Raw genomic sequence first — 25,594 nt, forward strand, 5'->3', positions numbered from 1 at the left:
CAAGAGTACAAAAAAAAGAATAGTTGGGTTACTATTACATTTTAGAATAGCTCAAGATTCAATTAAAACTGCAGTAATTTTGTGCTGTAATATCTTCTGTGAGTACCTTCCTTTACTTCCAGTTAGTCTCAAGAAATTCTGATTAAATGGTTAGGTAGTACCTCTTAAGAATATGAGGCAGTTCTAGAGATGGAGAGTGATAATGGTTACACAATGTAAACATACTTAATGTTCACTTATTATGATTAAAATAGTAACCTTTGTATAAAAAATAATAATAAATTAGTACACTTGTGAAAAAAATTTTAGATATTATCAATTGGCTTCCCACTATGGGAAATGGGAATGTAGCTCTCTTGCACAACCACCCATGTGCACCACCTCACCTCTTATCTTTCAAAATGATAATTTTGATGAAATGAATAGTGTTTAAATTTTTGTGACTATGTAAGTAGATTTTACAGCTGAGCCACATAGTATAATACAATTCCACTTCCTTTCTTGTTTGGCTTTTTGTATTCCCTAGAGTTAATAATCTCATTTTTTCATTTTCTTATTTTTCTATATACCTGTCAATAATTTATCTCCAAACTTATTCACAGACTTATAAAACTCCTCCTAATATGGTCAGACATACCAAGTAGTTTATCATTCCATTTCTTTCTTAAAGATAACCCTCCCAGAATCTTCTGTCCTGGTTGGCTTTCTGTAAGCCTGCTGCCCAGCCAGCAACCTGGACCATCATCTTGGGTCCTGGGAATCTGCTTCACTTCTCATCTCTATGTTGAAACAGAGTGTGTATCTTCCTCCTTCTTGGGATACCCCTTTGTGTTGATGGAGTACAACCCCAGTAACTTTCTGAGACAGTGGACATGAAAGAAAAATGTTTTCAAACATTGCATTCCTGAAAATGGCTGGTGGTGGTGGTTGTTATTAGACTTGTTAATTTGCCTGGGTTTAGGCACTACAATGGAAGTGATTTTTCTTTAGAAATGTGAAGGCTTTGGGACACCTGAGTGGCTCAGCGGTTGAGCACCTGCCTTCAGCTGAGGACATGATCCTGAAAACCCAGGATCGAGTCCCACATCGGGCTCCCTGCATGGAGCCTGCTTCTCCCTCTGCCTGTGTCTCTGCCCCACCCCCTTCTGTCTCTCATGAATAAATAAATAAATAATCTTTTTTTAAAAAGAAAGAAATGTGAAGGCTTTACGTCATTGTTTTCTCTTTCCAGTATTACTGTTGAGAAGTCCATTATAATGCCCAATTCTTTTAATTTCATCTGTATACCACCACCGCCACTTTCAGGACTTTTCTTTGTTCCCAAGTGTGAATAAATTTCACAATGATGTGCCTTGATCTGGGTCTTTTCTTATTTATTGTACTTGATGGGTCCTTTCAATCTAGAAATTTGTGTTCTTAATGGGAAGGTTTTCTTATATTATTTCTTTAATGCCCCCTCTCTATTTTTTCCATTTCTCTTTTCTCGCACTCCTCTTAGTTATTGAGATGTCTTAGACTTAGTTTCTGCTTTTCTTATTTCCTCCCTCCTATTTTTTTTATCTTGCTATTCCACTCTCTGGGTGATTTCCCTCCACTTCCTGGTGAATTTTTTCTACTTGCCTATTAATTTCTAAGATGTGTTTGATCCTTTAATTTTTTATAGCCTTCTATTTTTTTTTCATGGATGCAGTGTTCATCTCTAATAGAAATTAAATTTTGTTGAGATTTCCTTTTTCTTCCTGCCTTGCCTCTGTCTCCTCTAAATTCCTATCTTTAGTAGGTTTGCTTTGGTTTTTTTTCATAGAAGAAACTTTCCTCAAATTTCCAGTGATGTTTGGCTTTCCTTTCATATTTAACAGTAAGGCACTAAAAGCCAATAGGAAGTTCTGTACATAGGTTTATCTTGGGCTGGTCAGTTTCCAGTAAAAAAAAAAATCTTTCATTCTCCTGCCTGGAATTGTGATGGTATGCCCTATTTCTGGCAACCTAGAGAAAATAAGAGATTTGGAGGAGTCTACCCAGTCATATATAGACTTTTATTTAATCTCCTGTCAGCAGTATGGTACCTTATCCCCACCTTCTGTCGTGTCTGCTGTCTGTGAGCCCAGCCTCTCAGATTCAGCCTTTCCGTGGATGAAACTTCTCTTCTCTGTTCCTCTCTGTGGGCTTATGGTTTATATTGCCTTGTTCTTAGCCTTTGTTCTATAGGAGTCATATTTTAGCTTTTTCCACTCTGCTAAGTCAGTGACTATATACTCAACTATTTTCTTCTTCTAAAGTTTGTTTATATCTTTTGGTGGCTCTCTTCATCCTTGTTAATTTATACCCTTTTGGGCGGTCATTTTAGTGGGCTATCAGGAGGGAGCAAGTTAAATATGTAGCTCAATCTTCCATGTTAACGGCACATAAAAAGGCAGCCTTTTTTTTAGGTTGAATGTATTTTGACCTTTCCAGGGTAAACAAAAGATTAACAGGCTGAGAAACTATTCCACTCTTGTACCCTTCCCTGGAAATATGAGGATATATGTTCCCCCAGTGTACTTCTAACCCTAGGAGGAGGTGCTAAAAATGAGTTAGAGCTAGAGCTGTAAGATATCTTGTCCTTTTTTCCCTTGGAATCAAATAAGCTGGTGCTCCCAAACCTTAAAGTTAAGAGGGGACAAATTCTTGTTGTAAATAGTACCTATTCATCACATGTAAATCACTGTCTCTAAGAAATAAAGGTCGTTTCTGGTTCTAAATATTTTTATATAAATAAATAAATAAATACATAAATACATAAATACATAAATAAATAAATATTTTTATTGCTGTAGAAAAATTTGAGGAGGTATAGGTTCTGATTAATGAAGATTGCCACAAGTTATAGTAACACAGGACTCAACTCAGTGAGACAGTTTTGACTAAATATGGCCTATATATTGAAAAGATACTATTATTCACCCATCCAATCAGTAAATATTTTGAAGTGTAGTAATATCAAATGTTGGTAAGGGTGCAGGGACACAAGTAATTTCCTAGCAAGATTGTAAATTGGAATAGCCACTTTAGAGGAAAATATAGCAGCAGTATATATTAAAATTAAAAGTGTGTACCCCCATGACTCTAATTCCACTTGTTCTTACCCTAGAAAAACTTTGCACATGTGCACAGAAGGCATGCACAAGAATATTTCATGTTGGCAAAAACATGAGTTAGATCTATATGCAATGATATAAATAAATCTCTAAGACTGAAAAAAGCAAGTTATAGAATAATATATACATATAGTGTGATTCTACTTATCTTTAACACATTTCAGTAAGAATACACACACAAATATGCACATGTGTATATATATTATTTTTGTATCTATTTATGTAAATTTGCCTAGATATTTGCCACAATATATTTATGTATTTACTAATTATGTATATTTTTAAGGTATTTACATATATATATATAAAAGACTAGAATATGTAAATGTCCAGATATTTAATGTGTAAATGTCTAGAAAGTGTCTGATAGATCTGGATCAGGCTGATAACAGTGGTTACTGGATAGGGGACTGGGATTTTGGAAGAGTAGGGCAGTAGAGAGAATTTGCCCTTTATAAGTATTATCTGGCTTTTTTACCTCAGTGTTTTCATGTGTTACTTCCCTAATATAATCATGTACACGTTATTGCTGGTTTAAATATGCAGGGTAACTATAAAACAATGAGACTGATTTTCATTGGATACTAGAATGACTCAGTAGATTTTGTGGAAAAGAGCTCTTGCCTGCTTAGAAAGCTCTGATACAGCCCCATCTGACCTGCCTCTTTGTGTCATTTCAATACTGGTCTAAGGCCTGCACATAATCTTGGCTACCAACCACTCATTCAGGCAGTTTCCTTTAATTTTTTGGTTATGAGAACAGGAAGGAATCTATTGGGTTTTCCTAATCTTGGAAACTACTAAAATTCAGTTTCTGGAATTCATTTCCTAAATGCATGCAGTGCTACAGTTGATATTGAATATATATTGAAAGTTCTGAATAGAAGAATGTTTGTGCAGCCCTTTACTATTTACAAAATATTGTTTATCTTATTTGATCTTCCCAACAAGCCTGTGAGGTAAGTGGTACTGTTAATAGTTTACATAGATAGGGAAACTCTCAGGGGTCCCAAAGACCACCCCCAGCATTTGACAATTTGCCAGGATAACTCAAAGGACTCAGCATATAGTCATACAGTTATGAGTTACTACAGTGGAAGGATACAAAACAAAATTAGCAAAGGGAAAAGGCACCTGGGGCAAAGTCTGAAGGAAACCAGATGCAAGCTTCTTTTTCCAGTGGAGTAACATAATATGTATTTAATTCCTCTAGCAATAGGTTGTGACAACATGTGTGAAATGTTATCTATCAGGGAAGTTCCCTAGAGTCTAGTAGGAGTCCAAGTCCAGGTCTTATTTTAATTCCAGTTAGTTAACATACAGTGTTGTAATTAGTTTCAGATGTATAGTACAATTCCATACATCACCCGGTGCTCATCAGGACAGGTGCCCTTCTTAATCACCATCACCCATTTCTTTTTTTTTTTTTTTTTATCCATCACCCATTTCATGCATCCTCCCACCCACCTCCCCTCTGGTAACCATCAGTTTGTTCTCTATGGTTAAGAGCATGTTTCTTGACATAATGAGACATAATGACATAATCTTATCAAAAGGATGGGAACCCTACCAAAACCCAAGTTCACACACCTGAGCCGAAGGCCAGTCTTACAAGCAGCTCTTTTTAAAAACAGCAATCTCAGGCCTGCTATATTAACTCTTTTCTGCACAGAAACTAAGGCTAAACAGAGATGAAATGACTTCCCTTAAGATATTTAGATATTAAGTGCTAGACTCAAGGTTCAAACCCAGGCTTTTGGATTCCAAAGTTATACTTTTCCCACTACAGAACTTTTAATCTCCCAAAATCGAGTACAGATGTTTTTAGTGTGTGATTGAAGTGGCAAAATTGAATACATAGTTCCTTTAAGATGTGGAATGTTGAAGTGATTGACTTTAAGTGATTTTCTTCTTGTGCTTTTTAATGCTTTCTCTCTGACCTATAACATTTCTAGGATAACATAAAAAATCTAGAATTGGAAGTCATCAATCTGCAAAAGGAAAAAGAAGAATTGGTTTTTGAACTTCAGACAACGAAGAAGGATGTCAACCAAGCCAAGTGAGAATACATCCAATAAGTATTATTTCAAGTCCCTACTATGTGTGAGGAGTTATAGAGGAAATAAGTAAGAGAACCATTTCCTGTCCCCACAGGATTTATACCTAGTTGTGGAGAGGAGATCTAAACAAAAGAAAAGAAATTGAGATTTTAAACAATACCTCGTGATGAGTAAAAGAATGCCATAACAGGGATCCCTGGGTGGCGCAGCGGTTTGGCGCCTGCCTTTGGCCTAGGGCGCGATCCTGGAGACCCGGGATTGAATCCCACGTCGGGCTCCCGGTGCATGGAGCCTGCTTCTCCCTCTGCCTGTGTCTCTGCCTCTCTCTCTCTCTCTCTGTGACTATCATAAATAAATAAAAATTAAAAAAAAAAGAATGCCATAACAGCATATGATTAGTAGCTAGATAAATTTCCTAGGAAGTAATAGCTTTAAGAATTCAGAGTCAGGAGATAATAGTTTAGGCTGGCATGATCAAGAAAGGCTTTATAAGCAGATTTTGAGCTGAATTTTGAAAGATTATAAGACCTACCAGACAGCTACAGTTTCTTTGTCCCTGTACTGATGGCAGATTAGCTTGTGAATAGAGTTAATGTCCAGGCTAGTAAATGAAAAACCAATCTAGCCATCCCTTAGTCAGTTAAGAGTAAAACCAAGACTGGGTGACTCAGTCGGTTCTGTGTCTGACTCTTGATCTCAGGTCAGGTCCTGATCTTGGGGACATGAGTTCAGGCCCCACTTTGGGCTCTACACTGGGCATGGAGCCCACTTTTTAAAAAAGAATAAAACCAAGACAGATAACCAGAATATCCTACTCTTCCTCAGACCTCTTCCTTATTGACTACTCTACCTTCTTTTTACTCAGTGATTCTATTATACCTCTGTTGAGTCTAAAGTTCATGTTCTTAAATGTTATGCTGAATGTTCGTTTTCTGTCTCAGACTACTGTAATAATCATCAGAAGTATTTCTTTACAGCTAAACTAAAGTGAAATATCTTCAAAGAACCATCCTTTTAACATAGTGGTGGGGAGTGATGTCATTTGAGTCGAATGCATTGTTAGAAACTCAAAAAAATTTGTTGTTTACTCTTTATATTTAGCTCCCATTATTGAGACAATTTTGGTTGTTTGGGTGGTTATTCTTTATTTAAAGATGGCTATGTAAAAAAAATAAAAATAAAAAAAAAATAAAGATGGCTATGTGACTGATCACCTATGATATATTATATATATATATCTCTCCCTGTGAACCTGGGAGTCTAACACTATGTCTTTTGAAGTCAAGTTTTGCTGCTAGTCTTCATTCCTATAGCATCTGTTTTTAGGTTGAGTGAGCGCCGCCGTAAACGCCTACAGGAGCTAGAGGGTCAAATGGCTGATCTGAAGAAGAAGCTGAATGAACAGTCCAAACTTCTGAAGCTGAAAGAGTCCACAGAGCATACCGTTTCCAAATTGAACCAGGAAATACGGGTAATAAGCTCTCATCCTTGGGTTTATTTCATTAAAACTTACAAACATAGGTGTTCCACTTAGAATTATACTACAGAGGTGTTGTCAGATGAGAAAGTAGCAGGCAGGACCATCATTTCAAATGTGTGACTCTCCACAAATGTCCCTTTTATGGGACATTGTCCTGGTAGTCATCTAGAATCTGAATAACAAAACCTGGCTTTAACATTCAGAGTTTAATGTTAAAGTCTCTGAAACCAAAGGAGAAAGATACCTTAATATTTTGTCGTGATATCCTGACCACCTTCCGTGATTATGCTGAATAATTCCGTAAAGTAGTTACAAAGTGATGAAACCTGGAAATTATTTTCAGTTATTGAACATTCGACTTCTGACATCTAGAAAGTGGAGTCACAAGCCACTTATACCGAAACCTTTAGAATACAATGGTTGCTAGGTGGATTTGTCCTTGAGGCTTAGTAGATATTTCCTTGAAATTTCATTTATATACAAAGAATTTAGGGCTGGATTTAGCTGTTGGTACATTTTTTAAAGTTTCTTCAGCATGTTCATTTGTGTAGTCTATACTTGGAAACCTTGTGCAAGCATTGCAAGCCTAATCAGAAAATCTGTTGGCAGCCTTCTCAGTTTAGCTCTGGGTTTTCTCTCTTAATAGTCTATCCATCTGCATATCAGCCTAGAATAAGTGTAGGTGACTAATACTTGTACTGGGTTTTGTTTTTACAGGTGATGAAAAGCCAGCGGGTACAGTTAATGCGTCAGATGAAAGAGGATGCTGAGAAGTTTAGACAGTGGAAACAACAAAAAGACAAAGAAGTTATCCAGTTAAAAGAAAGGGTAAGTAACTATAACCTTCCAAAGGCCTACCTAATAAACCCTTCTCTGGGCTGACTAACATTGAAACTTTTCTTCAAAGAGCTGGTTATCTCCAAAAATGTGACACATTCATGAATTTTAACAAGTATTTCTTAAACGTCCACTATATTTAAGGTACTATACACTAGATACCATGGAAAAGAGAAAGATGAGTAGTATATGAGCTCTACCCTTGAAAAATGTCTTATCTAGAGGGGAAGGTGAGATATAAGCACGGTTTTCTTTAATTCAAGGAATAAAGAGATCTGTGCTTTATGAATGACCTAAAATACCAATGTAATTAAGAAAAGAAAGCATATTTCCAATTAGAGTGAAAAGATGACAGCTGAACAGGCCTTGAATGATAGGGAGGATTTTGATAGAGACAAGTGCAAGGCATTCTAGATAGATGGAACAGCAGGAGCAAAGACACAGGTGACAACTTTGTAAGCTATTCAAGGAAAGATGAATGGTCCTAGTGAGATGAAGGATGGTAGGAGATTCCATCAGAAAAACAATGAAGCTGGATTATTAAAGATTTCAGAAATTTGAACTTTATTTTGTTAGCAATGTAAAGATTTTTAAGGTTTTTGAGAACAAAGTGGTATCAGCCAAGTACTGCTTTAGAAAGATACATCTGAGAGTAATGTGTTTAACAAACTGAAGTACTGAGAAACTAGAGGCCAGAACAGAATTTTTTTTAAAGATTTTATTTATTTATTAATGAGACACACACACACACACACACACACACACACACACACACACAGACAGAGACAGAGACAGAGACACAGGCAGAGGGAGAAGCAGGCTCCATGCAGGGAGCCTGATGTGGGACTCAATCCTGGACTCCAGGATCACACCCTGGGCCGAAGGCAGACGCTAAACCTCTGAGCTACCCAAGGATCCCCCCAGAACAGAAGTTAAGAACATGTTACATCATCCAGAAAGATAGTGAGGGCTTGAATTAGAGTAGTAACAGTATTCTTAGAAAGGACATTGATACAGGGAAATTTTTAGAATTGGCCAGAATGTGATACATTGGGTCAAGAAATAAGGAGAAGCACTTTTCAAATGGTTTCATGAGGAGCTTTGTGAACACTCTTTTCCACAAAAGAAATGTAAGTAGTAAAAAGAAATTTATAAAAACAGCCCTTGAAAGTCTCTATATGTCCTGAGGGCATATAGCAAAGAAACTGTATTCAAGAAATCTAGATCTCAGTAAGAAGCAAGAGTCTGTGGCACTTGAGCCACAATCAGCTCACTCCCCTCATTCCTCAACTTCCAGTCTGTAGCTATGGTTTCTTCTGTTTCATCCTCCACCGCTTCATGTTGCTGAAGTTCTATTTCAGGCAAGAGCAACCAGGATGGTCTGGGGATCCTTTCTTCTACCTAGCCCCCATGTGTAGGATGGAAACTGCTCCTGCTACAGAAGACCAGGAATACTGGGGCCTTATTACCCCAACCCAATCATAGGATATAGATTCCATGTCAGGAGAGGCAAGTCAAGAAAAATAGAGTATACTGACCCTGCCCAGCACCCTACTCACAGAACAGAGAAGTCACTCAGAGAAGTGCATACTATCCCCACTCCCCAGTCTTGAGCAGTAATACAGAGGTTCCCCAGGGGTGATGGGGAGCATTGGCATTGGAACAGTCATAGGAATGCAGCCCTCCCTAAGGTGCTCTCTTTATTTGGGGACAGAGTTTGGGGAAGTTAAAACCTAAAGGAGCTATCAAAAATAATGGAAATTTTGGTAGTGAGCAATTAAGAGACTGGTAGCTCCATAAGAACAATAAGTGAAACAATAGTAAAAATATTCAAAAACATAATGGCTGAAAAATTTCTAAACTTGGTACAAAATATCTACACATCTAAGAAGCTCAGTGAACTCCAAAATAAATGGAAAGGGAACCACACCAAGACACATTATGTCAAAATGATGAAAGGCAAAAAACAAAAAAAAAAACTTGAAAGCAAGATAAAATGACTCATCACATACAAGCAACCCCCCCAAAAATAACAGCTGAATGCCATTAAAAACAATGGAGGGCAGAAGACAGTGGGAAAACATATTAAAAGTGCTGAAGTAAAATAATATCAACCAAGAATTTTACAGACAACGAAATTTTCTTTCAATATTGAAGACAAAATAAAGACATTCCCAGATAAACAAAAGCTAAGTGATTTTGTTTTTAGCAGACCTACCTTATAAGAAATACTAAAAGAACTTTAGTCTGAAAGCAAGTGATACCAGATAGTAATTTGAATCTACACACACACACACGCACGTGCACACACAAAGGAAACACAGAGTACCAGTAAAGATATTATGTAGGTAATTCTAAAAGACAGTATTATAATTGTGTATTTCTTCTCCCTTCTCTTAACTGACTTATTTTTTTTTAAGATTTTATTTATTCATGAAAGACAGAGGCAGAGACATAGGCAGAGGGAGAAGCAGGCTCCCTGCAGGGAGCCCAGTGTGGGACTCAATCCCAGGACCCTGGGATAACATCCTGAGCCAAAGGCAGATGCTCAGCCACTGAGCCACCCAGGTGCCCCCTCTTAACTGATTTAAAAAGCAATTATATAAAATAATATTTATGTAATTGTATTGATGAGTCTATAACATATAGAAATTTAACATATTTGACAAAGGAGGTAGCTGGGAGCAAAGTTGTATTTGAGTAAAGAAATGGCATCAAATGGTAACCGGAATCTATAGGAAGAAATGAGAACCAGAAATGCTAAATAAGAACAAATTCTATAAATATATATTTGTTCTTCTTTCATCTCAGCTTATTTAAAGGATAACTTACATAAAGTAATAATAATAATAATAATCGTGAATTTCTTGGTTACATACAGATATAATTTATATAATAGCACAGAAAGGGAAGAGAATAACTGTATAGAAATAACATTTCTATGTCTCACTGGAATTAAGTTAATATAAATCTGAAGTAGATTCTTTTTTTTTTTATTCATGAGAGACACACACAGAGAGAGGCACAGACATAGGCAGAGGGAGAAGCAAGCTCCACACAGGGAGCCTGATGTGGGACTCAGTCCAGGGACTCCAGGATCACACCCTGGGCCGAAGGCAGGCGCTAAACTGCCAAGCCACCCAGGGATCCCTGAAGTAGATTCTTTTAAGATGTTTATTATAAGTATTAGAGCAATCATTAAGAAAATAACTCAAAAATAGAGTGAAATGATCATTAAAGGAATCAATATGCTGCCCTAAAAAATACTTCATTCACTTAATATAAAAGAAAGAAGTAAAGGAAGAATGGAGGAACAAAAAAGATATGACATTTAAAAAGTATACATGAAAGTATGAATCCCTATCAGCAATGGCCACAATAGCCAAACTGTGGAAGGAGCCTCGGTGTCCATCGAAAGATGAGTGGATAAAGAAGATGTGGTTTATGTATACAATGGAATATTACTCAGCAATTAGAAACGACAAATACCCACCATTTGCTTCAACGTGGATGGAACTGGAGGGTATTATGCTGAGTGAAATAAGTCAATCGGAGAAGGACAAACAGTGTATGTTCTCATTCATTTGGGGAATATGAATAATAGTGAAAGGGAATATAAAGGAAGGGAAAAGAAATGTTGGGAAATATCAGGAAGGGAGACAGAACATAAAGACTCCTAACTCGGGGAAACGAACTAGGGGTGGTGGAAGGGGAGGAGGGCGGGTGTTGGAGGGGAATGGGTGACGGGCACTGAGGCGGACACTTGACGGGATGAGCACTGGGTGTTTTTCTGTATGTTGGTAAATTGAACACCAATAAAAATTAATTTTAAAAAAAAGAAAGTATGAATCCAAACATGCAATAATAACATAATGTGAGTAAATTAAACCATCTACTCAAAAGGCAAAGAGTGTCAGACTAGATTTAAAAAAACAGGATCTATAACAAAGACATGGTGTCTACAGAAGACATATAATGAATTCAAAGATACAAATAAGTTGAAAGTAAAAAGTTGGAAAAAGATCTACCATTCAAACACCAAAAAAAGGCTGATGTGGCTATACAGACAAAATACACTTTAAAACACAAAATATTACTAGAAATAGAAAGGAACATTTTATAATGATACAAGAGTCAACCCATCAGGAAGATCTAACAATTACAAAAAATATATGCACCTAACACCAAAGCCTCAAAACACATGAAGCAAACATGGACAGAAATGAAGGGAGAAGTAAATCAACAATAATAATTGGACATGGGCAGCCCGGGTGGCTCAGCGGTTTGGCGCCTGCCTTCAGCCCAGGGCCTGATCCTGGAGACCTGGGATCGAGTCCCACGTCGGGCTCCCTGTGTGGAGCCTGCTTCTCCCTCTGCCTCTCTCTCTGTGTCTCTCATGAATAAATAAATAAGTAAAATATTTAAATAATAAAATAATATTTGGACATTTAAATACCTCACTTTCAATAATGGATAGAACAACTAGGCAAAGTATCATCAAGGATGTCAAAGACTTAACAATACAATAAACTAACTAGACCTCCTAACAGACATCTATAGACTATAGCAGGGTATACAATCTTCTCAAGTGCACATAGAACATTCTCCAGGATAGACTGTACGTTAGGCCATAAACATTGCTCAGTGCATTTAAAAGGGAAAAAATAAGTTTAAAAGGAATGAAATAATATAAAGTATGTTTTCCAACCACAGTGGAATGCAATAAGAAATCAATTAATAGAAAGGAATTTGGAAAGTCACTAATAAGAGGAAATTAAACAACACAGTCCTAATTAAATAACGAGTTAAATAAGAAATCACATGGAAATTTTCTGATAAATAAAAATAAAGACATGCCAAAATTTATGGGATGCAGCTAAAGCAGTGTTTAGAGAAAAATTTATAGCTGATAATGCCTATTTAAAAATGAGCAAAGATCTCAAATCAATAACCTAGACTTCCACTTTAAGACACTGGGAAAAAATGAGCAAACTAAACCCAAAGCTAACAGATGGCCAAAAATGTTGAAGGTTAGAATGGAAATTAATGAAATAAAGAATAGAAAAAATAATAGAGGAAATCAGTGAAACCAAAAATCGGACCTTGGAAATGATCAACAAATGCTGACAAATCTTTAGGTAGGCTTAACAAGAAAAAGAGGAGATTCAAATTACTAAAATTAGGAATAAAGAGGGGCATCACTACTGGTTTTCAGAATGAAAGCATTAAAAGGGAATACTTATGAACAACTGCATGCCAACAAATTAGATAGCTTAAATGAAATGGGAAAATTTTTGGAAAGATAAAAACTACTGAAGCTGACTCAAGAATAGAAAATCTTGGGGATCCCTGGGTGGCTCAGCAGTTTAGCGCCTGCCTCCAGCCCAGGGCATGGTCCTGAAGTCCTGGGATCAGGTCCTGAGTCGGCCTCCCTGAATGGAGCCTGCTTCTCTCTCTCTCTCTCAGCGTCTCTCATGAATGAATAAATAAAATCTTAAAAAAAAAAGAATAGAAAATCTTTACAGACCCATAATAAGAGATTAATTTGCTGGTTTAAAAGTTCCCAGAAGAGGGCACCTGGGTGGCTTAATCAGTTAAGGGTCCGACTCAATTTTGTCTCGGATAATGATCTCAGGGTCCTGGGATCAAGCCCTGAGTCAGGTTCCACGTTCAGCAGGGAGTCTGCTTGAGGTTTCTCTCTCCCTTTCCTTCTCCTTTTGCCCCCACCCCTGCACTCAGGTGTGCACTCTGTTAAATAAATAAATGACTAAATACATAAATAACCAGAAAGAAAAGCCCTCACCCAGATGGCTTCACTGGTGAGTTCCATCAGACATTTTTTTTTTATTTATGATAGAGAGAGAGAGAGAGAGAGAGAGAGGCAGAGACATAGGCAGATGGAGAAGTAGGCTCCATACACCGGGAGCCTGACGTGGGATTCGATCCCAGGTCTCCAGGATCACGCCCTGGGCTAAACTGCTGCGCCACCCAGGGATCCCTCCATCAGACATTTAAAGAAGAAAGAATACCAAATTTTCAGAAACTATTCCAAAAAACAGAACTGGGGGAAACATTTCCCAGCTCATTCTATGAGGCCAGTATTTCCTTGATACCAAAACCGAAGACATTCCAAGAAAACTACAGACCAATATCTCTTATGAACATGGATGTGAAAATCTTCAACATAATACTAACAAATTGAATCCAGCAACATATAAAAAGAATGAAACACCATGACCAAGTAGGGCTCATCTGAAAAAATATAAGCTTTCCTTAACATCTGAAAATCACTTAATCTATTACACCATATCAATTGAATAAAGGACAAGAAGCACACGATTATCTCAACAGACAGAAAACACATTTGACAAAATCCATAACCCTTTCATAATAAAAACACTCAGGAAACTAGGAGTAGAAAGGAATTTCCTCAACCTGATAAAGGGCATTTATGAAAACCCACAGCTAACATCATAATAAGGAAAGAAAAAACTTTCCCCCTAAGATCAGGAACAAGAATATCCATTCTTGTCACTCTTATTCCACATTGTCCTGGAGGTTCCAGCCAGGGCACTTAGGCAAGAAAAACATGTAAAAGGCATCCAGATTGGAAAGGAAGGAGCAAAACTCTCACTGCTGACAGGTAATGTGATCGTGTATGTATAAAATGCTAGAGAATCTACTAAAAAACTGGGGAAACTAATACGTGAGTTCAGCTAGGTTGCAGGATATAAGTTCAATGTACAAAAGTCAGTTGTATTTCTATACACTAGAAACCAATTTGAAAGTAAAGAAAGCAATTCCATTTATAATAGCATCAATAAGAATAAAATACTTAGGAATAAGCTTAGTAAGTGTAAAAATTTATAAACTAAATACTATAAAATATCATTGAATTAAATAAATGGAAAGATAGTCCATGTTCATGAATAGAAAGACTTCGTATTTTTTTTAAGATTTTATTTGTTTATTCATAGAGACACACAAAGAGAGAGAGGCTCCATGCAGGGAGCCCGACTCGGGACCCAATCCCGGGTTTCCAGGATCACGCTCCCGGCTGCAGGCGGCGCTAAACCGTTTGCTCCACTGGGGCTGCCCAAGACTTAGTATTCTTAAGATGGAATACTCCTCAGATTGATCTACAGATTCAGTACAATCTCATTCAAAATTCCAACTGGCTTATTTGCTGAAATTCATATGCTGACCCTAAAATTTATATGGAAATGGAAGTGATCCAGAATAGTCATAACAATCGTGAAATAGAAGAAGTTTGGAGATGGCACGTTTCCAGTTGGCAATATATCCATCACCTCACATAGTTACCTGCTTTTTTTTCAGTGAATTGAGAACACTTAAGATCTATTCCTTAGCAGATTTCAAGTATATAGTACAGTATTAACTAATGTTAGTATAGTCACTAATATGTATAGATCTTCAGAACTTAGTCATTTTATAACTGAAAGTTTATACCATTTGACTAACTTTCCCCAGTTTTCGCCACCCCCAGTTCCTGGTAACCACCATTACTCTGTGGTTCTAGGAGTTTGACTCTTTAGATTCCACATATAAGTGAGATCACACAGTATTTGTCTTTCTTAGTTTGGTTTATTTCAGTTACCATAATGACCTTTATGGTTCATCCATGTTGTTGCAAGTGGCAGGATTCCCTTCTTGTTTGTGGCTAATAATATCCCATTGTATACATACACCACATTTTCTTTATCCATGCATCTGTCTTAGGTTCTTTCCATGTATTGGTCGTTATGAATAATGCTGCAATGAATAAGAAAATGCAATATCTCTTCAACATACTGATTTCATATTTCATTTCCTTTGAATATATACCCAGTAGTGAGATTGCTAGATCATATGGTAGTTCTATTTTAATTTTTGAGGGACCATAAAAAATTACTGTTTTCCACAATGACTTACATTGAAGGACTCTTTAGTTATTGTTATAAGATTTTATGTTCACTAGCTGAATAGCAATTAAAAGTCTGACTCCTTTCTCTCAGGACCGTAAAAGACAATATGAACTGCTCAAACTTGAAAGAAACTTCCAGAAACAGTCTAATGTGCTCAGACGTAAAACTGAGGAGGTAAGAAAATCCAACCTGGTAGGTCAAGTGTATTATCACCTTCAGACTAGGTACTGACAAAGCAGTATGCCTTAAATAAACCAGTGTCCTGAAAAACCAGGGATACCAATCTTGACCAGCAATTCCTAAGTCTTAACCCCTGTTTATATGTCATGAACTGTGAGCAGATAAAAATCTGAAGAAGAAATGAAAATTCAAATAAGGATGTCTTTTTCCAACTAAGCTTGCTTCTTTCCAAAAAAATACAGAGTAAGTGCATTTCCAGATTCTTTCAGTCTGCAGTAATTCTTTGAAATGTATACCTCTCTTAGGCTCTAAACCAGTAGTAGTTCACCAGTATTATGTACATGGAGACTTAAAAGTTGATTCCTATAGGAACTCAAACCCATAGAATTTTTTCATTTTTTTTTTACTAAGAAAGAAAAATGGACATTAAAATATTTTTTCACCCTTAAATTCCACATTACTGTGAGCCATTTTTATTTAGGCAGCAGCTGCCAACAAGCGTCTCAAAGATGCTCTGCAAAAGCAACAGGAGGTTGCAGATAAGCGGAAGGAGACTCAGAGCCGTGGAATGGAAGGCACGGCAGCTCGAGTAAAGGTATGGATAGCTTGCACTCCCATTTCTCTTATCTACATTAGGGATAGGAAAAAATGGAAAATAGCTTTCTTTTTTTTAATATTTTTTTATTGGAGTTCGATTTGCCAACATATAGCATAACACCCAGTGCTCATCTCATCAAGTGTCGCCCTCAATGCCCATCACCCAGTCACCCCATCCTCCCACCCACCTCCCTTTTCACTACCCCTTACTCGTTTCCCAGAGTTAGGTGTCTCTCATGTTCTGTCACCCTCACTGATATTTCCCACTCATTTTTCTCTCTTTTCCCCTTTATTCCCTTTCACTATTTTTTAAATTCCTCAAATGAATGAGACCATATAATGTTTGTCCTTCTCCAATTGACTTATTTCACTCAACAAAATACCCTCCCGATCTATCCACCTTGAAGCAAATGGTGGGTATTTGTTGTTTCTAATGGCTGAGTAATATTTCATTGTATACATAGACCACATCTTCTATCCATTCATCTTTCGATGGACACCGAGGCAACTTCCATATTTTGGCTATTGTGGACATTGCTGTTATAAACATTGGGGTGCAGGTGTCAGGCTGTTTCACTGCATCTGTATCTTTGGGGTAAATCCCCAGCAGTGCAATTGCTGGGTCGTAGGGCAGGTCTATTTTTAACTCTTTGAGGAACCTCCACACAGTTTTTCAGAGTGGCTGCACCAGTTCACATTCCCACCAACAGTGCAAGAGGGTTCCCCTTTCTCCACATTCTCTCCAACATTTGTTGTTTCCTGTCTTATTAATTTCCCCGTTCACACTGGTGTGAGGTGGTATCTCATTTAGCTTTTGATTTGTATTTCCCTGATGGCTAGTGATGCAGAGCATTTTCTCATGTGCTTGTTGTCTATGTCCATGTCTTCCTCTCTGAGATTTCTGTTCATGTCTTTTCCCCATTTCATGATTGGATTGTTTGTTTCTTTGCTGTTAAGTTTCATAAGTTTTTTATAGATCTTGAATACTAGCCCTTTATCTGACGAGTCATTTGCAAATATCTTTTCCCATTCTGTAGGTTGTCTTTTAGTTTTGTTGACTTTTCCTTTTGCTGTGCAGAAGCTTTTTATCTTGATTAAATCCCAATAATTCATTTTTGCTTTTGTTTCCCTTGCCTTAATAGATGTATCTTGCAAGAAGTTGCTGTGGTCAAGTTCAAAAAGTGTGTTGCCTGTGTTCTCCTCTAGAATTTTGATGGATTCTTGTCTCACATTGAGATCTTTCATCCATTTTGAGTTTATCTTTGTGTATGGTGAAAGAGAATGATCTAGTTTCATTCTTCTGCACGTGGATGTCCAATTTTCCCAGCACCATTTATTGAAGAGACTGTCCTTTTTCCAATGGATAGTCTTTCCTGCTTTGTTGAATATTAGTTGACCACAGAGTTCAGTTTCTGGGTTCTCTACTCTGTTCCATCAATCTATGTGTCTGTTTTTGTGCTAATACCACACTGTCTTGATGATCACAGCTTTGTAGTACAACTTGAAATTGGCATTGTGATGCTCTGGTTTTCTTTTTCAATATTCCCCTGGCTATTCAGGGTCTTTTCTGATTCCACACAAATCTTAAGATAATTTGTTCCAACTCTCTGAAGAAAGTTCATGGTATTTTGATAGGGATTGCATTAAACGTGTAAATTGCCCTGGGTAGCATTGATATTTTCACAATATTAATTCTTCCAATCCATGAACATGGGATATTTTTCCATCTCTTTGTGTCTTCCTCAATTTCTTTCAGAAGTCTGTAGTTTTTAGGGTATAGATCCTTTACCTCTTTGGTTAGGCTTATTCCTACGTATCTTATGCTTTTGGGTGCAATTGTCAATGGGATTGACTTAATTTCACTTTCCTCAGTCTCATTGTTAGTGTCTAGAAATGCCACTGATTTCTGGGCATTGATTTTGTATCCTGCCACACTGCCGAATTGCTGTATGAATTCTAGCAATCTTGGGGTGGGAATCTTTTGGGTTTTCTACGGACAGTATCATGTCATCTGTGAAGAGGGAGAGTTTGACTTCTTTGCCAATTTGAATGCCTTTTATTTCTTTTTTTTTTTATTTCTTTTTGTTGCCTGATTGCTGAGGCTAGGACTTCTAGTACTATGTTGAATAGCAGTGGTGAGAGTGGACATCCCTGTCTTATTCCTGGTTTTAGTGGAAAGGCTCCCAGTGTTTCCCCATTGAGAATGATATTTCCTGTGGGCTTTTTGTAGATGGCTTTTAAGATGCTGAGGAATGTTCCCTCTATCCCTACACTCTGAAGAGTTTTGATCAGGAATGGATGCTATATTTTGTCAAATGCTTTCTCTCCATCTATTGAGAAGATCATATGGTTCTTGTTTTTTCTCTTGTTGATATGATCTATCACATTGTTTGCTTTATGAATGTTGAACCAGCCTTGCATCCTGGGGACAAATCCCACTTGGTAATGGTGAATAATCTTCTTAATGTACTGTTGGATCCTATTGGTTAGTATCTTGTTGAGAATTGTTGCATCCCTGTTCATCAGGGATATTGGTCTATAATTCTCCTTTTTGGTGGGGTTTTTGTCTGGTTTTGGAAGTGAAGTGATGCTGACTTCATAGAGCAAGTTTGGAAGTATTCCATCCCTTTCTATCTTTTGGAACAGCCTTAGTAGAATAGGTATGGTTTCTTGTTTAAACATTTGATAGAATTCCCCTGGGAAGCCATCTGGCCCTGCACTTTTGTGTCTTGTGAGGTTTTTGATGTCTGCTTCAATTTCCTCCCTGGTTATTGGCCTGTTCAGGTTTTCTATTTCTTCCTGTTCCAGTTTTGGTAGTTTGTGGTTTTCCAGAAATGCATCCATTTCTTCTAGATTGCCTAATTTATTGGTGTATAGCTGCTCATAATGTTTTTAAAATTGTTTGTATTTCCTTGGTATTGGTGGTGATCTCTCCTTTATCATTCGTGATTTTATTAATTCGAATCTTTTCTCTTTTGTTTTTAATAAGGCTGGCTAATGGTTTATCTAACTTATTAATTCTTTTAAAGAATCAACTCCTGGTTTTGTTGATCTGTTCCACAGTTTTTCTGGTCTCTATTTCATTGAGTTCTGCTCGAATCTTTATTAACTCTCTTCTGCTTGGTGTAGGCTTTATTTGCTGTTCTTTCTCCAGTTCCTTTAGGTGCAAGGTTAGCTTGTGTATTTGAGTTTTTTCCAGTGTTTTGAGGGATGCTTGTATTGTGATGTATTTCCCTCTTAGGACTGCTTTTGCTGTATCCCAAAGATTTTAAATGGTTGTATCTTCATTCTCATTAGTTTCCATGAATCTTTTTAATTCTTCTCTAATTTCCTTGTTGACCCTTCCATCTTTTAGCAGGATGCTCTTTAACCTCCACATGTTTGAGTTCCTTCCAAATTTCTTCTTGTGATTGAGTTCAAGTTTCAAAGCATTATAGTCTGAAAATATGCAGGGGTCAATCCCAATCTTTTGGTATCCGTTGAGACCTGATTTGTGACCCAGTATGTGGTCTATTCTGGAGAAAATTCCTTGTGCACTTGAGAAAAATGTGTATTCAGTTGCATTTGGATGTAAAGTTCTGTAAATATGTGTGAAATCCATCTGGTCCAGTGTATCATTTAAAGTTCTTGGTTCTTTGGAGATATTGTGCTGTCATTTGTAGAATGCACTGTGTTGAAGTCTCCCAGTATAAGTGTATTATTATCTAAGTATGTCTTTACTTTGGTTATTAATTGATTGATATACTTGGCAGCTCCCACATTAGGGGCATGATTGTTAGGTCCTCTTGTTGGATAGATCCTTTAAGTATGATATACTGTCCCTCTTCATCTCTTACTACAGTCTTTGGGATAAACTTTAATTTATCTGATATGAGGATTGCTACCTCTGCTTTCTTTGGAGGACCATTTGAATGGTAAATGGTTCTCCAACCTTTCATTTCTAGGCTGTAGGTGTCCTTAGGTCTAAAATGAGTCTCTTGTAGACAGCAAATAGTGGGTCTTGCTTTTTTATCCAGTCTGAAACCTTGCATCTTTCGATGGGATCATGTAGGCCATTCATGTTCAGAGTTACTATTTAAAGATATCAATTTAGTGTTATCATAATACCTATTCAGTCCCTGTTTTTGTGGATTATTTCTTTGGGCGTCCTCTTTCTTTTCCAGAGTCCCCCTTAATATTTCTGGCAGAGCTGGTTTGGTGGTCACATATTCTTTTAGTGTCTGCCTATCTTGGAAGCTCTATCTCTCCTTCCATTCTCAATGAGAGCCTTGCTGGATAAAGTATTCTTGGCTGTATATTCTTCCTATTTAGGACCCTGAATATATCCTGCCTGTCCTTTCTGGCCTGCCAGGTCTCTGTGGAGAGGTCTGCTGTTAATCTAATATTTCTCCCCTTATAAGTTAGGGATCTCGAACAGCCTGGGTGGCTGAGCGGTTTAGCATTGCCTTCAGCCCAGGGCGTGATCCTCCAGACCTTGGATCGAGTCCTACATCAGGCTCCCTGCATGGGGCCTGCTTCTCCCTGGGCCGGTGTCTCTGCCTCTCTCTGTCACTCATGAATAAATAAAAAATAAAAAATAAGAAAATTTAGGGATCTCTTGTCTCTTACTGCCTTAAGGATTTTCTCTTTATCTTTGGAATTTGCAAGTTTCACTATTAAATGTTGAGGTGTTGGACGGTTTTTATTGATTTGATGGGGGGAACTTCCCTATTTCCTGGATCTAAATGCCTGTTTCTCGCCCCATATTAGGGAAGTTCTCAGCTATGAATTGTTCAAATACACTCTCTGGTCCTCTGTCCCTCTCGGCGCCCTCTCAGATTTTTCCTTCTGAAGCTGTAATTTATTTCCTTTAACCTTTCCTCGTGGTCTTTTAATTGCTTTTCTCTTTTTTCCTCAGCTTCCTTCCTTGCCATCAACTTATCTTCTATGTCACTCACTCTTTCTTCTACTTCATTAATCCTCGTCGTTAGGACCTCCAGTTTGGATTGCATCTCATTTAATTGATTTTTAATTTTGCCCTGATTAGATCTAAATTCTGCAGTCATGAAGTCTCTTGACTCCTTTATGCTTTTTTCCATAGCCACCAGTAGCTTTATAATTGTGCTTCTGAATTGGTTTTTTGACATCAAATTGTAATCCAAATTCTGTACCTTTGCAGGAGAGAGTATTGTTTCTGATTGTTTCTTTTGTGGTGAGTTCTTCTTTCTAGTCGTTTTGCTTGGTGCAGAGTGGCTAAAAACGAGTTGTACTGGAAAAAGGAAGAAAAAAAAAGGGAGGGGTATCCTCTGGTTCTATATACTATAAATCCCTGGACTTCCCCTGGAGCTTTCCAGCGCTGTTCAGTCAAGAGCTTGCTCTTCCCCTGTCCTTTCAGCTGGTCTTCTGGGGAAGGGGCCTGCTGTGCTGATTCACCCCCGCCAGGTGCACGGCTCAATGGGAGCTGTTTATCCTGTGAGGCCCCTATTCCCTGGAGGCCCTGCTCTGTCCCAGGCACAGGATGACATCAGGAGGAACAACAACACTGGTGGCGGCCAACTCTCCAGCTCTGGGGCCAGCTCCCGTAGTAACTACCATAGTCTCCCAGTCCACACTGGCCTGAAAGCTCTGGGGACGTGGGGGTGGGGGGTTGCTGATCTCCACAACTTATAGGCGCCCAGTGGCAGGAGAGTCCTCACTGTCCTGTGCCCTCTCCGCCTCCACCTCTTCCGGGGGGAGTGCAGGATCCTGGGCTGTGTCTGCTGGGCACCCTGGGAGCCAGGACGTGTGCTGCTGGAATCGCGCTCCGGGGGCCATGGCTCCCCAAGGCAGCAGGGTACAGTCCCCTCCTCCAGAGCCACTGCCTGAGCTTCTCCCGAAGCCCTGCCGGCACGCGCTCCTGCCCTTTACTGAGATCAACTCACAGTCTGTGGCACTCTACCTTCTGGGGCGCACTTCCTCTGTTAGTGACTCAGGGACACTGGAGGCTCCACTGCCCCTCCTGTGCTTCTGCCCGAGTTCCCTGCTAATAAGCACCTTTCTGTTGGGGAAGAATCTGATGTGGATTTTTAAAGTTCCTGCTTCTCAAGGACTGGGCTTTCCTGTCCCGGGAGGCTTTCACAGTCCTGCCTTAGACCGGCTCCTCACAGGGCCCCTCCCCCACTTGATTGGTTTTTTTTTTTTTTTCCACCTTCCTACCTTGTTAGAAGCACACTCTTCTCACTGTAGCATTCCAGCTGTTCTCTCTTTAAATCTCAGGTCGAATTCGTAGGTGTTCAGGATGATTTGAAAGTTATCTAGGTAAGTTGGTGGGGACAGGTGACTTGGGGACCCTACGCCTCCACCATCTTGCCCCACCCCCCGACTCCCCTGGAAAATAGCTTTCTTTTGGTTTAGAATAAAACACTTCAAAATCTGAAGTTCTACCTAAAATGCCTGATTTCCTAATGATACCTTTGAATATCTTTGGACAAGATAAAGACCAGAGTAGAGAACCCTTCACATCCCTGCATCAAGTGAGGTTCAGTTAATTTTTTAACAATTGACCTACAATAAACTGTACATATTTAAAGTGTATAGTTTAATAAGTTTGACACAGATGCACCCTTGAAATCATATAATGGAATGCAACTCAGCAAAAAAAAAAAAGGCAGAAACTATTGATCCATATAGCACAAGCAAGACAATGTCAATGTCCATCATGACCAGAACTCACTTCGTATTCCTTTCCTTTCTCCCCTCGCTAGTCCACCCCTCTACTTCCCCATCTTCAGGCAGCCAGTTATCTTCTCTCTGTCACTATAAATTAGTTTTTATTTGCTAGACTTGTATAAAAAAATTTAATCATACAAATGTTTTATTTTTCTGACTTTAATTCAGCATAATTATTTCAATATTCATCCCTGTGATTGTGTATATCAATATGTCTTTATATTGCTGAATGGCATCCTATTGTATGGCTATATTCTAATTTATCCATTTACCTGTTGATGGACATTTTGTGTTGTTTCCAGTTTTTAGCTGTTAGGATATTTTACTGAACATCTGTCTACAAGTCTTTGTGTGGATATATGTTTTTATTTCTTTTGGGTAAGATAACTTAGGAGTGGACTGCTGGCTCTCTCATATGGTAGGTGTAAGTTTTATCTTTTATCTTTTAAGCGACTGCCAAATTGTTTGGTTGTACCATCCTACTAGCAATTTATGAGTGTTATACTTGCTGTAAATTCTTATGAATACTGAGTATGATAAGTCTTTTAAATCTTAGATATTCTAGTGAATGGGTAGTGGTACCTCATTGTGGTTTTAGTTTTCATTTCCCATATGACTATTGATGTTGAGCATCTTTTCAGATGCTTATTTGCCATGAAATACCTGTTCAAGTCTTCCTCATATTTTAAATAAGCTGTCTTTTTTACTTTTCAGTTAGAATTCTTTATATATTCTAGATATATCCTACAAAGGACTTTTATGTTTTATAAATATTTTCTCCTGGGCTGTGGCCTGCCTTTTCCCTTAACAGTGTCTTTTGAAGAGCAAGACTTTTTAATTTTGATGCTATCCAATTTATTGACATTTTTTTTCTTTTATGCTTAATGGGCTTTAAGTCCTGTTGAAGAAATCTTTGCCAAACCCAAGGTCACTATGATTTACCTCTAAGTTTTCTTCTAGAATTTATGTGGTTTTAAGCCTTACATTTAAGTCTATGATTCATTTTGACTTGACACCTTTGTCAAAATCAATTGTCCATAAGTCAATTTCTAGATTCTACTCCATTGATCTACATGTCGATCTTTATGCCAATACCCACGTTGATCACACTAGCTTTATAAGTTCTGAAGTCAGGTAGTATAAACCCCCAAAGTTGTTACTCTTTTTCAAAATTGTTTTGGAAAAACTAGGTGCTATGCATTTTCATATAAATTTTAGAATCATCTTGTTAATTTCTATAGTCTACTTGGAGGGGTATCTAGGTGGCTCAGTCAATTAAGCTTCTGCCTTCGGCTCAGGTCATGATCTTGGGGTCCTTGGATCAAGCCCTGCATCAGACTCCCTGCTCAGGAGAAATCTGCTTTTCCTTCTCCCTCTGCCCCTCCCTCCCGCATGTGCACTCTCTCTCTCAAAAAAATAAATGAAATCTTTTTCCTAATGATTTTATTTATTCATGAGAGACACAGAGAGAGAGAGGCAGAGACATAGGCAGAGGGAGAAGCAGGCTCCATGCAAGGGAGCCCAATGCGACACTCAATCCCATGACTCCAGGATCACACCCTGAGCTAAAGGCAGATGCTTTACTGCTGAGCCATCCAGGCATCCCTAAATAAAATCTTTTTAAAAGAAGTGTCCTGGGAGTTTGATTAGGATGGCATAGAATCTATAGATAAACTGAGGAGAATTTATATCTTACAATACTGAGTCTTTACATGAACACAGTATATCTCTCCATTTATTTAAATCTTTAATTTCTCTCAGCAGTTTTAGTTTTCAGTATACAGGTGTTGCACATCGTTTGTCAAATATATTCCTAAGTGGGGATCCCTGGGTGACTCAACGGTTTAGTCCCTGCCTTTGGCCCAGGGCATGATCCTGGAGTCCTGGGATCGAGTCCCACATGGGGCTCCCTGCATGGAGCCTGTTTCTCCCTCTGCCTGTGTCTCTGCCTCTCTCTCTCTCTCTCTCTCTCTCTCTCTCTCTCTCTCTCTGTGTCTCTCATGAATGAATAAATAAAATCTTTAAAAATATATATATATATTCCTAAGTATTTCATATTTTTATGATATTGGGTATTTTTTTGTATTTCAATTTCCACATGTTCATATATATTCCTTGGTTGTTACAGCTTTTTTATAGAGGCTACATAGACAATCATGTTGTCAGTAAATAGAGACAATTTTATTTACTAAGTAGTTCTACATGCCTCTTTTTTTTAACTTGACCTTGTCTTATTGCACTTGCTAGAACTTCCAATAAAATATTTGAGTCATTAAAAAGAGAAATCCTTGCTTTGTTCCCAATCTTAGGGAGAAAGCGTTCAATCCTTTACCATTAAGTATGATATTTGCTACAGGTTTTTTGTTTATGTCCGTTATCAGTTTGAAGAAGTTCCTGTCCCTAGTTTGCTGAAAGTTTTTATCATGAACAGATGTTGGGCTTTTTCTGAATCCTATTGAGATGATTTTATGGTTAGTTTTTACTCTGTTAGTATGGTGAATGACATTGATTTTCTTTCAACTTTATTAAGGTATGTCTAACATACGGTAAGATTTACCTTTTTGAGTGTATAGTTCTAAGAGTTTTGACAATATATATAGTTGTATAACCACCATCACAAGCAAGATATAGAATAGTTTTATTGTCCTCCCAAATTTCTCTATACCCGTTTGTAGTCAACTCCTCCCACAA

The 25,594-nt window shown here is 37.9% G+C and overlaps 1 protein-coding gene across 3 annotated transcripts in view; it reads left to right on the top strand.

Annotated features, from left to right (window-relative positions):
* KIF4A (kinesin family member 4A) overlaps positions 1 to 25,594 on the top strand; it is a 126,121-nt gene that overhangs the window by 74,069 nt on the left and 26,458 nt on the right. For all 3 annotated transcript variants that reach the window (XM_072744539.1, XM_025982856.2, XM_072744540.1), the window contains 5 exons: positions 5,093 to 5,196; positions 6,524 to 6,668; positions 7,395 to 7,505; positions 15,530 to 15,613; positions 16,101 to 16,214. In XM_072744539.1, the coding sequence (XP_072600640.1) occupies positions 5,093 to 5,196; positions 6,524 to 6,668; positions 7,395 to 7,505; positions 15,530 to 15,613; positions 16,101 to 16,214 (558 nt within the window). The remainder of the gene's footprint in view (positions 1 to 5,092; positions 5,197 to 6,523; positions 6,669 to 7,394; positions 7,506 to 15,529; positions 15,614 to 16,100; positions 16,215 to 25,594) is intronic.

This window comes from Vulpes vulpes, chromosome X, assembly GCF_048418805.1.
Source record: "Vulpes vulpes isolate BD-2025 chromosome X, VulVul3, whole genome shotgun sequence".
NCBI lineage: Eukaryota > Metazoa > Chordata > Mammalia > Carnivora > Canidae > Vulpes > Vulpes vulpes.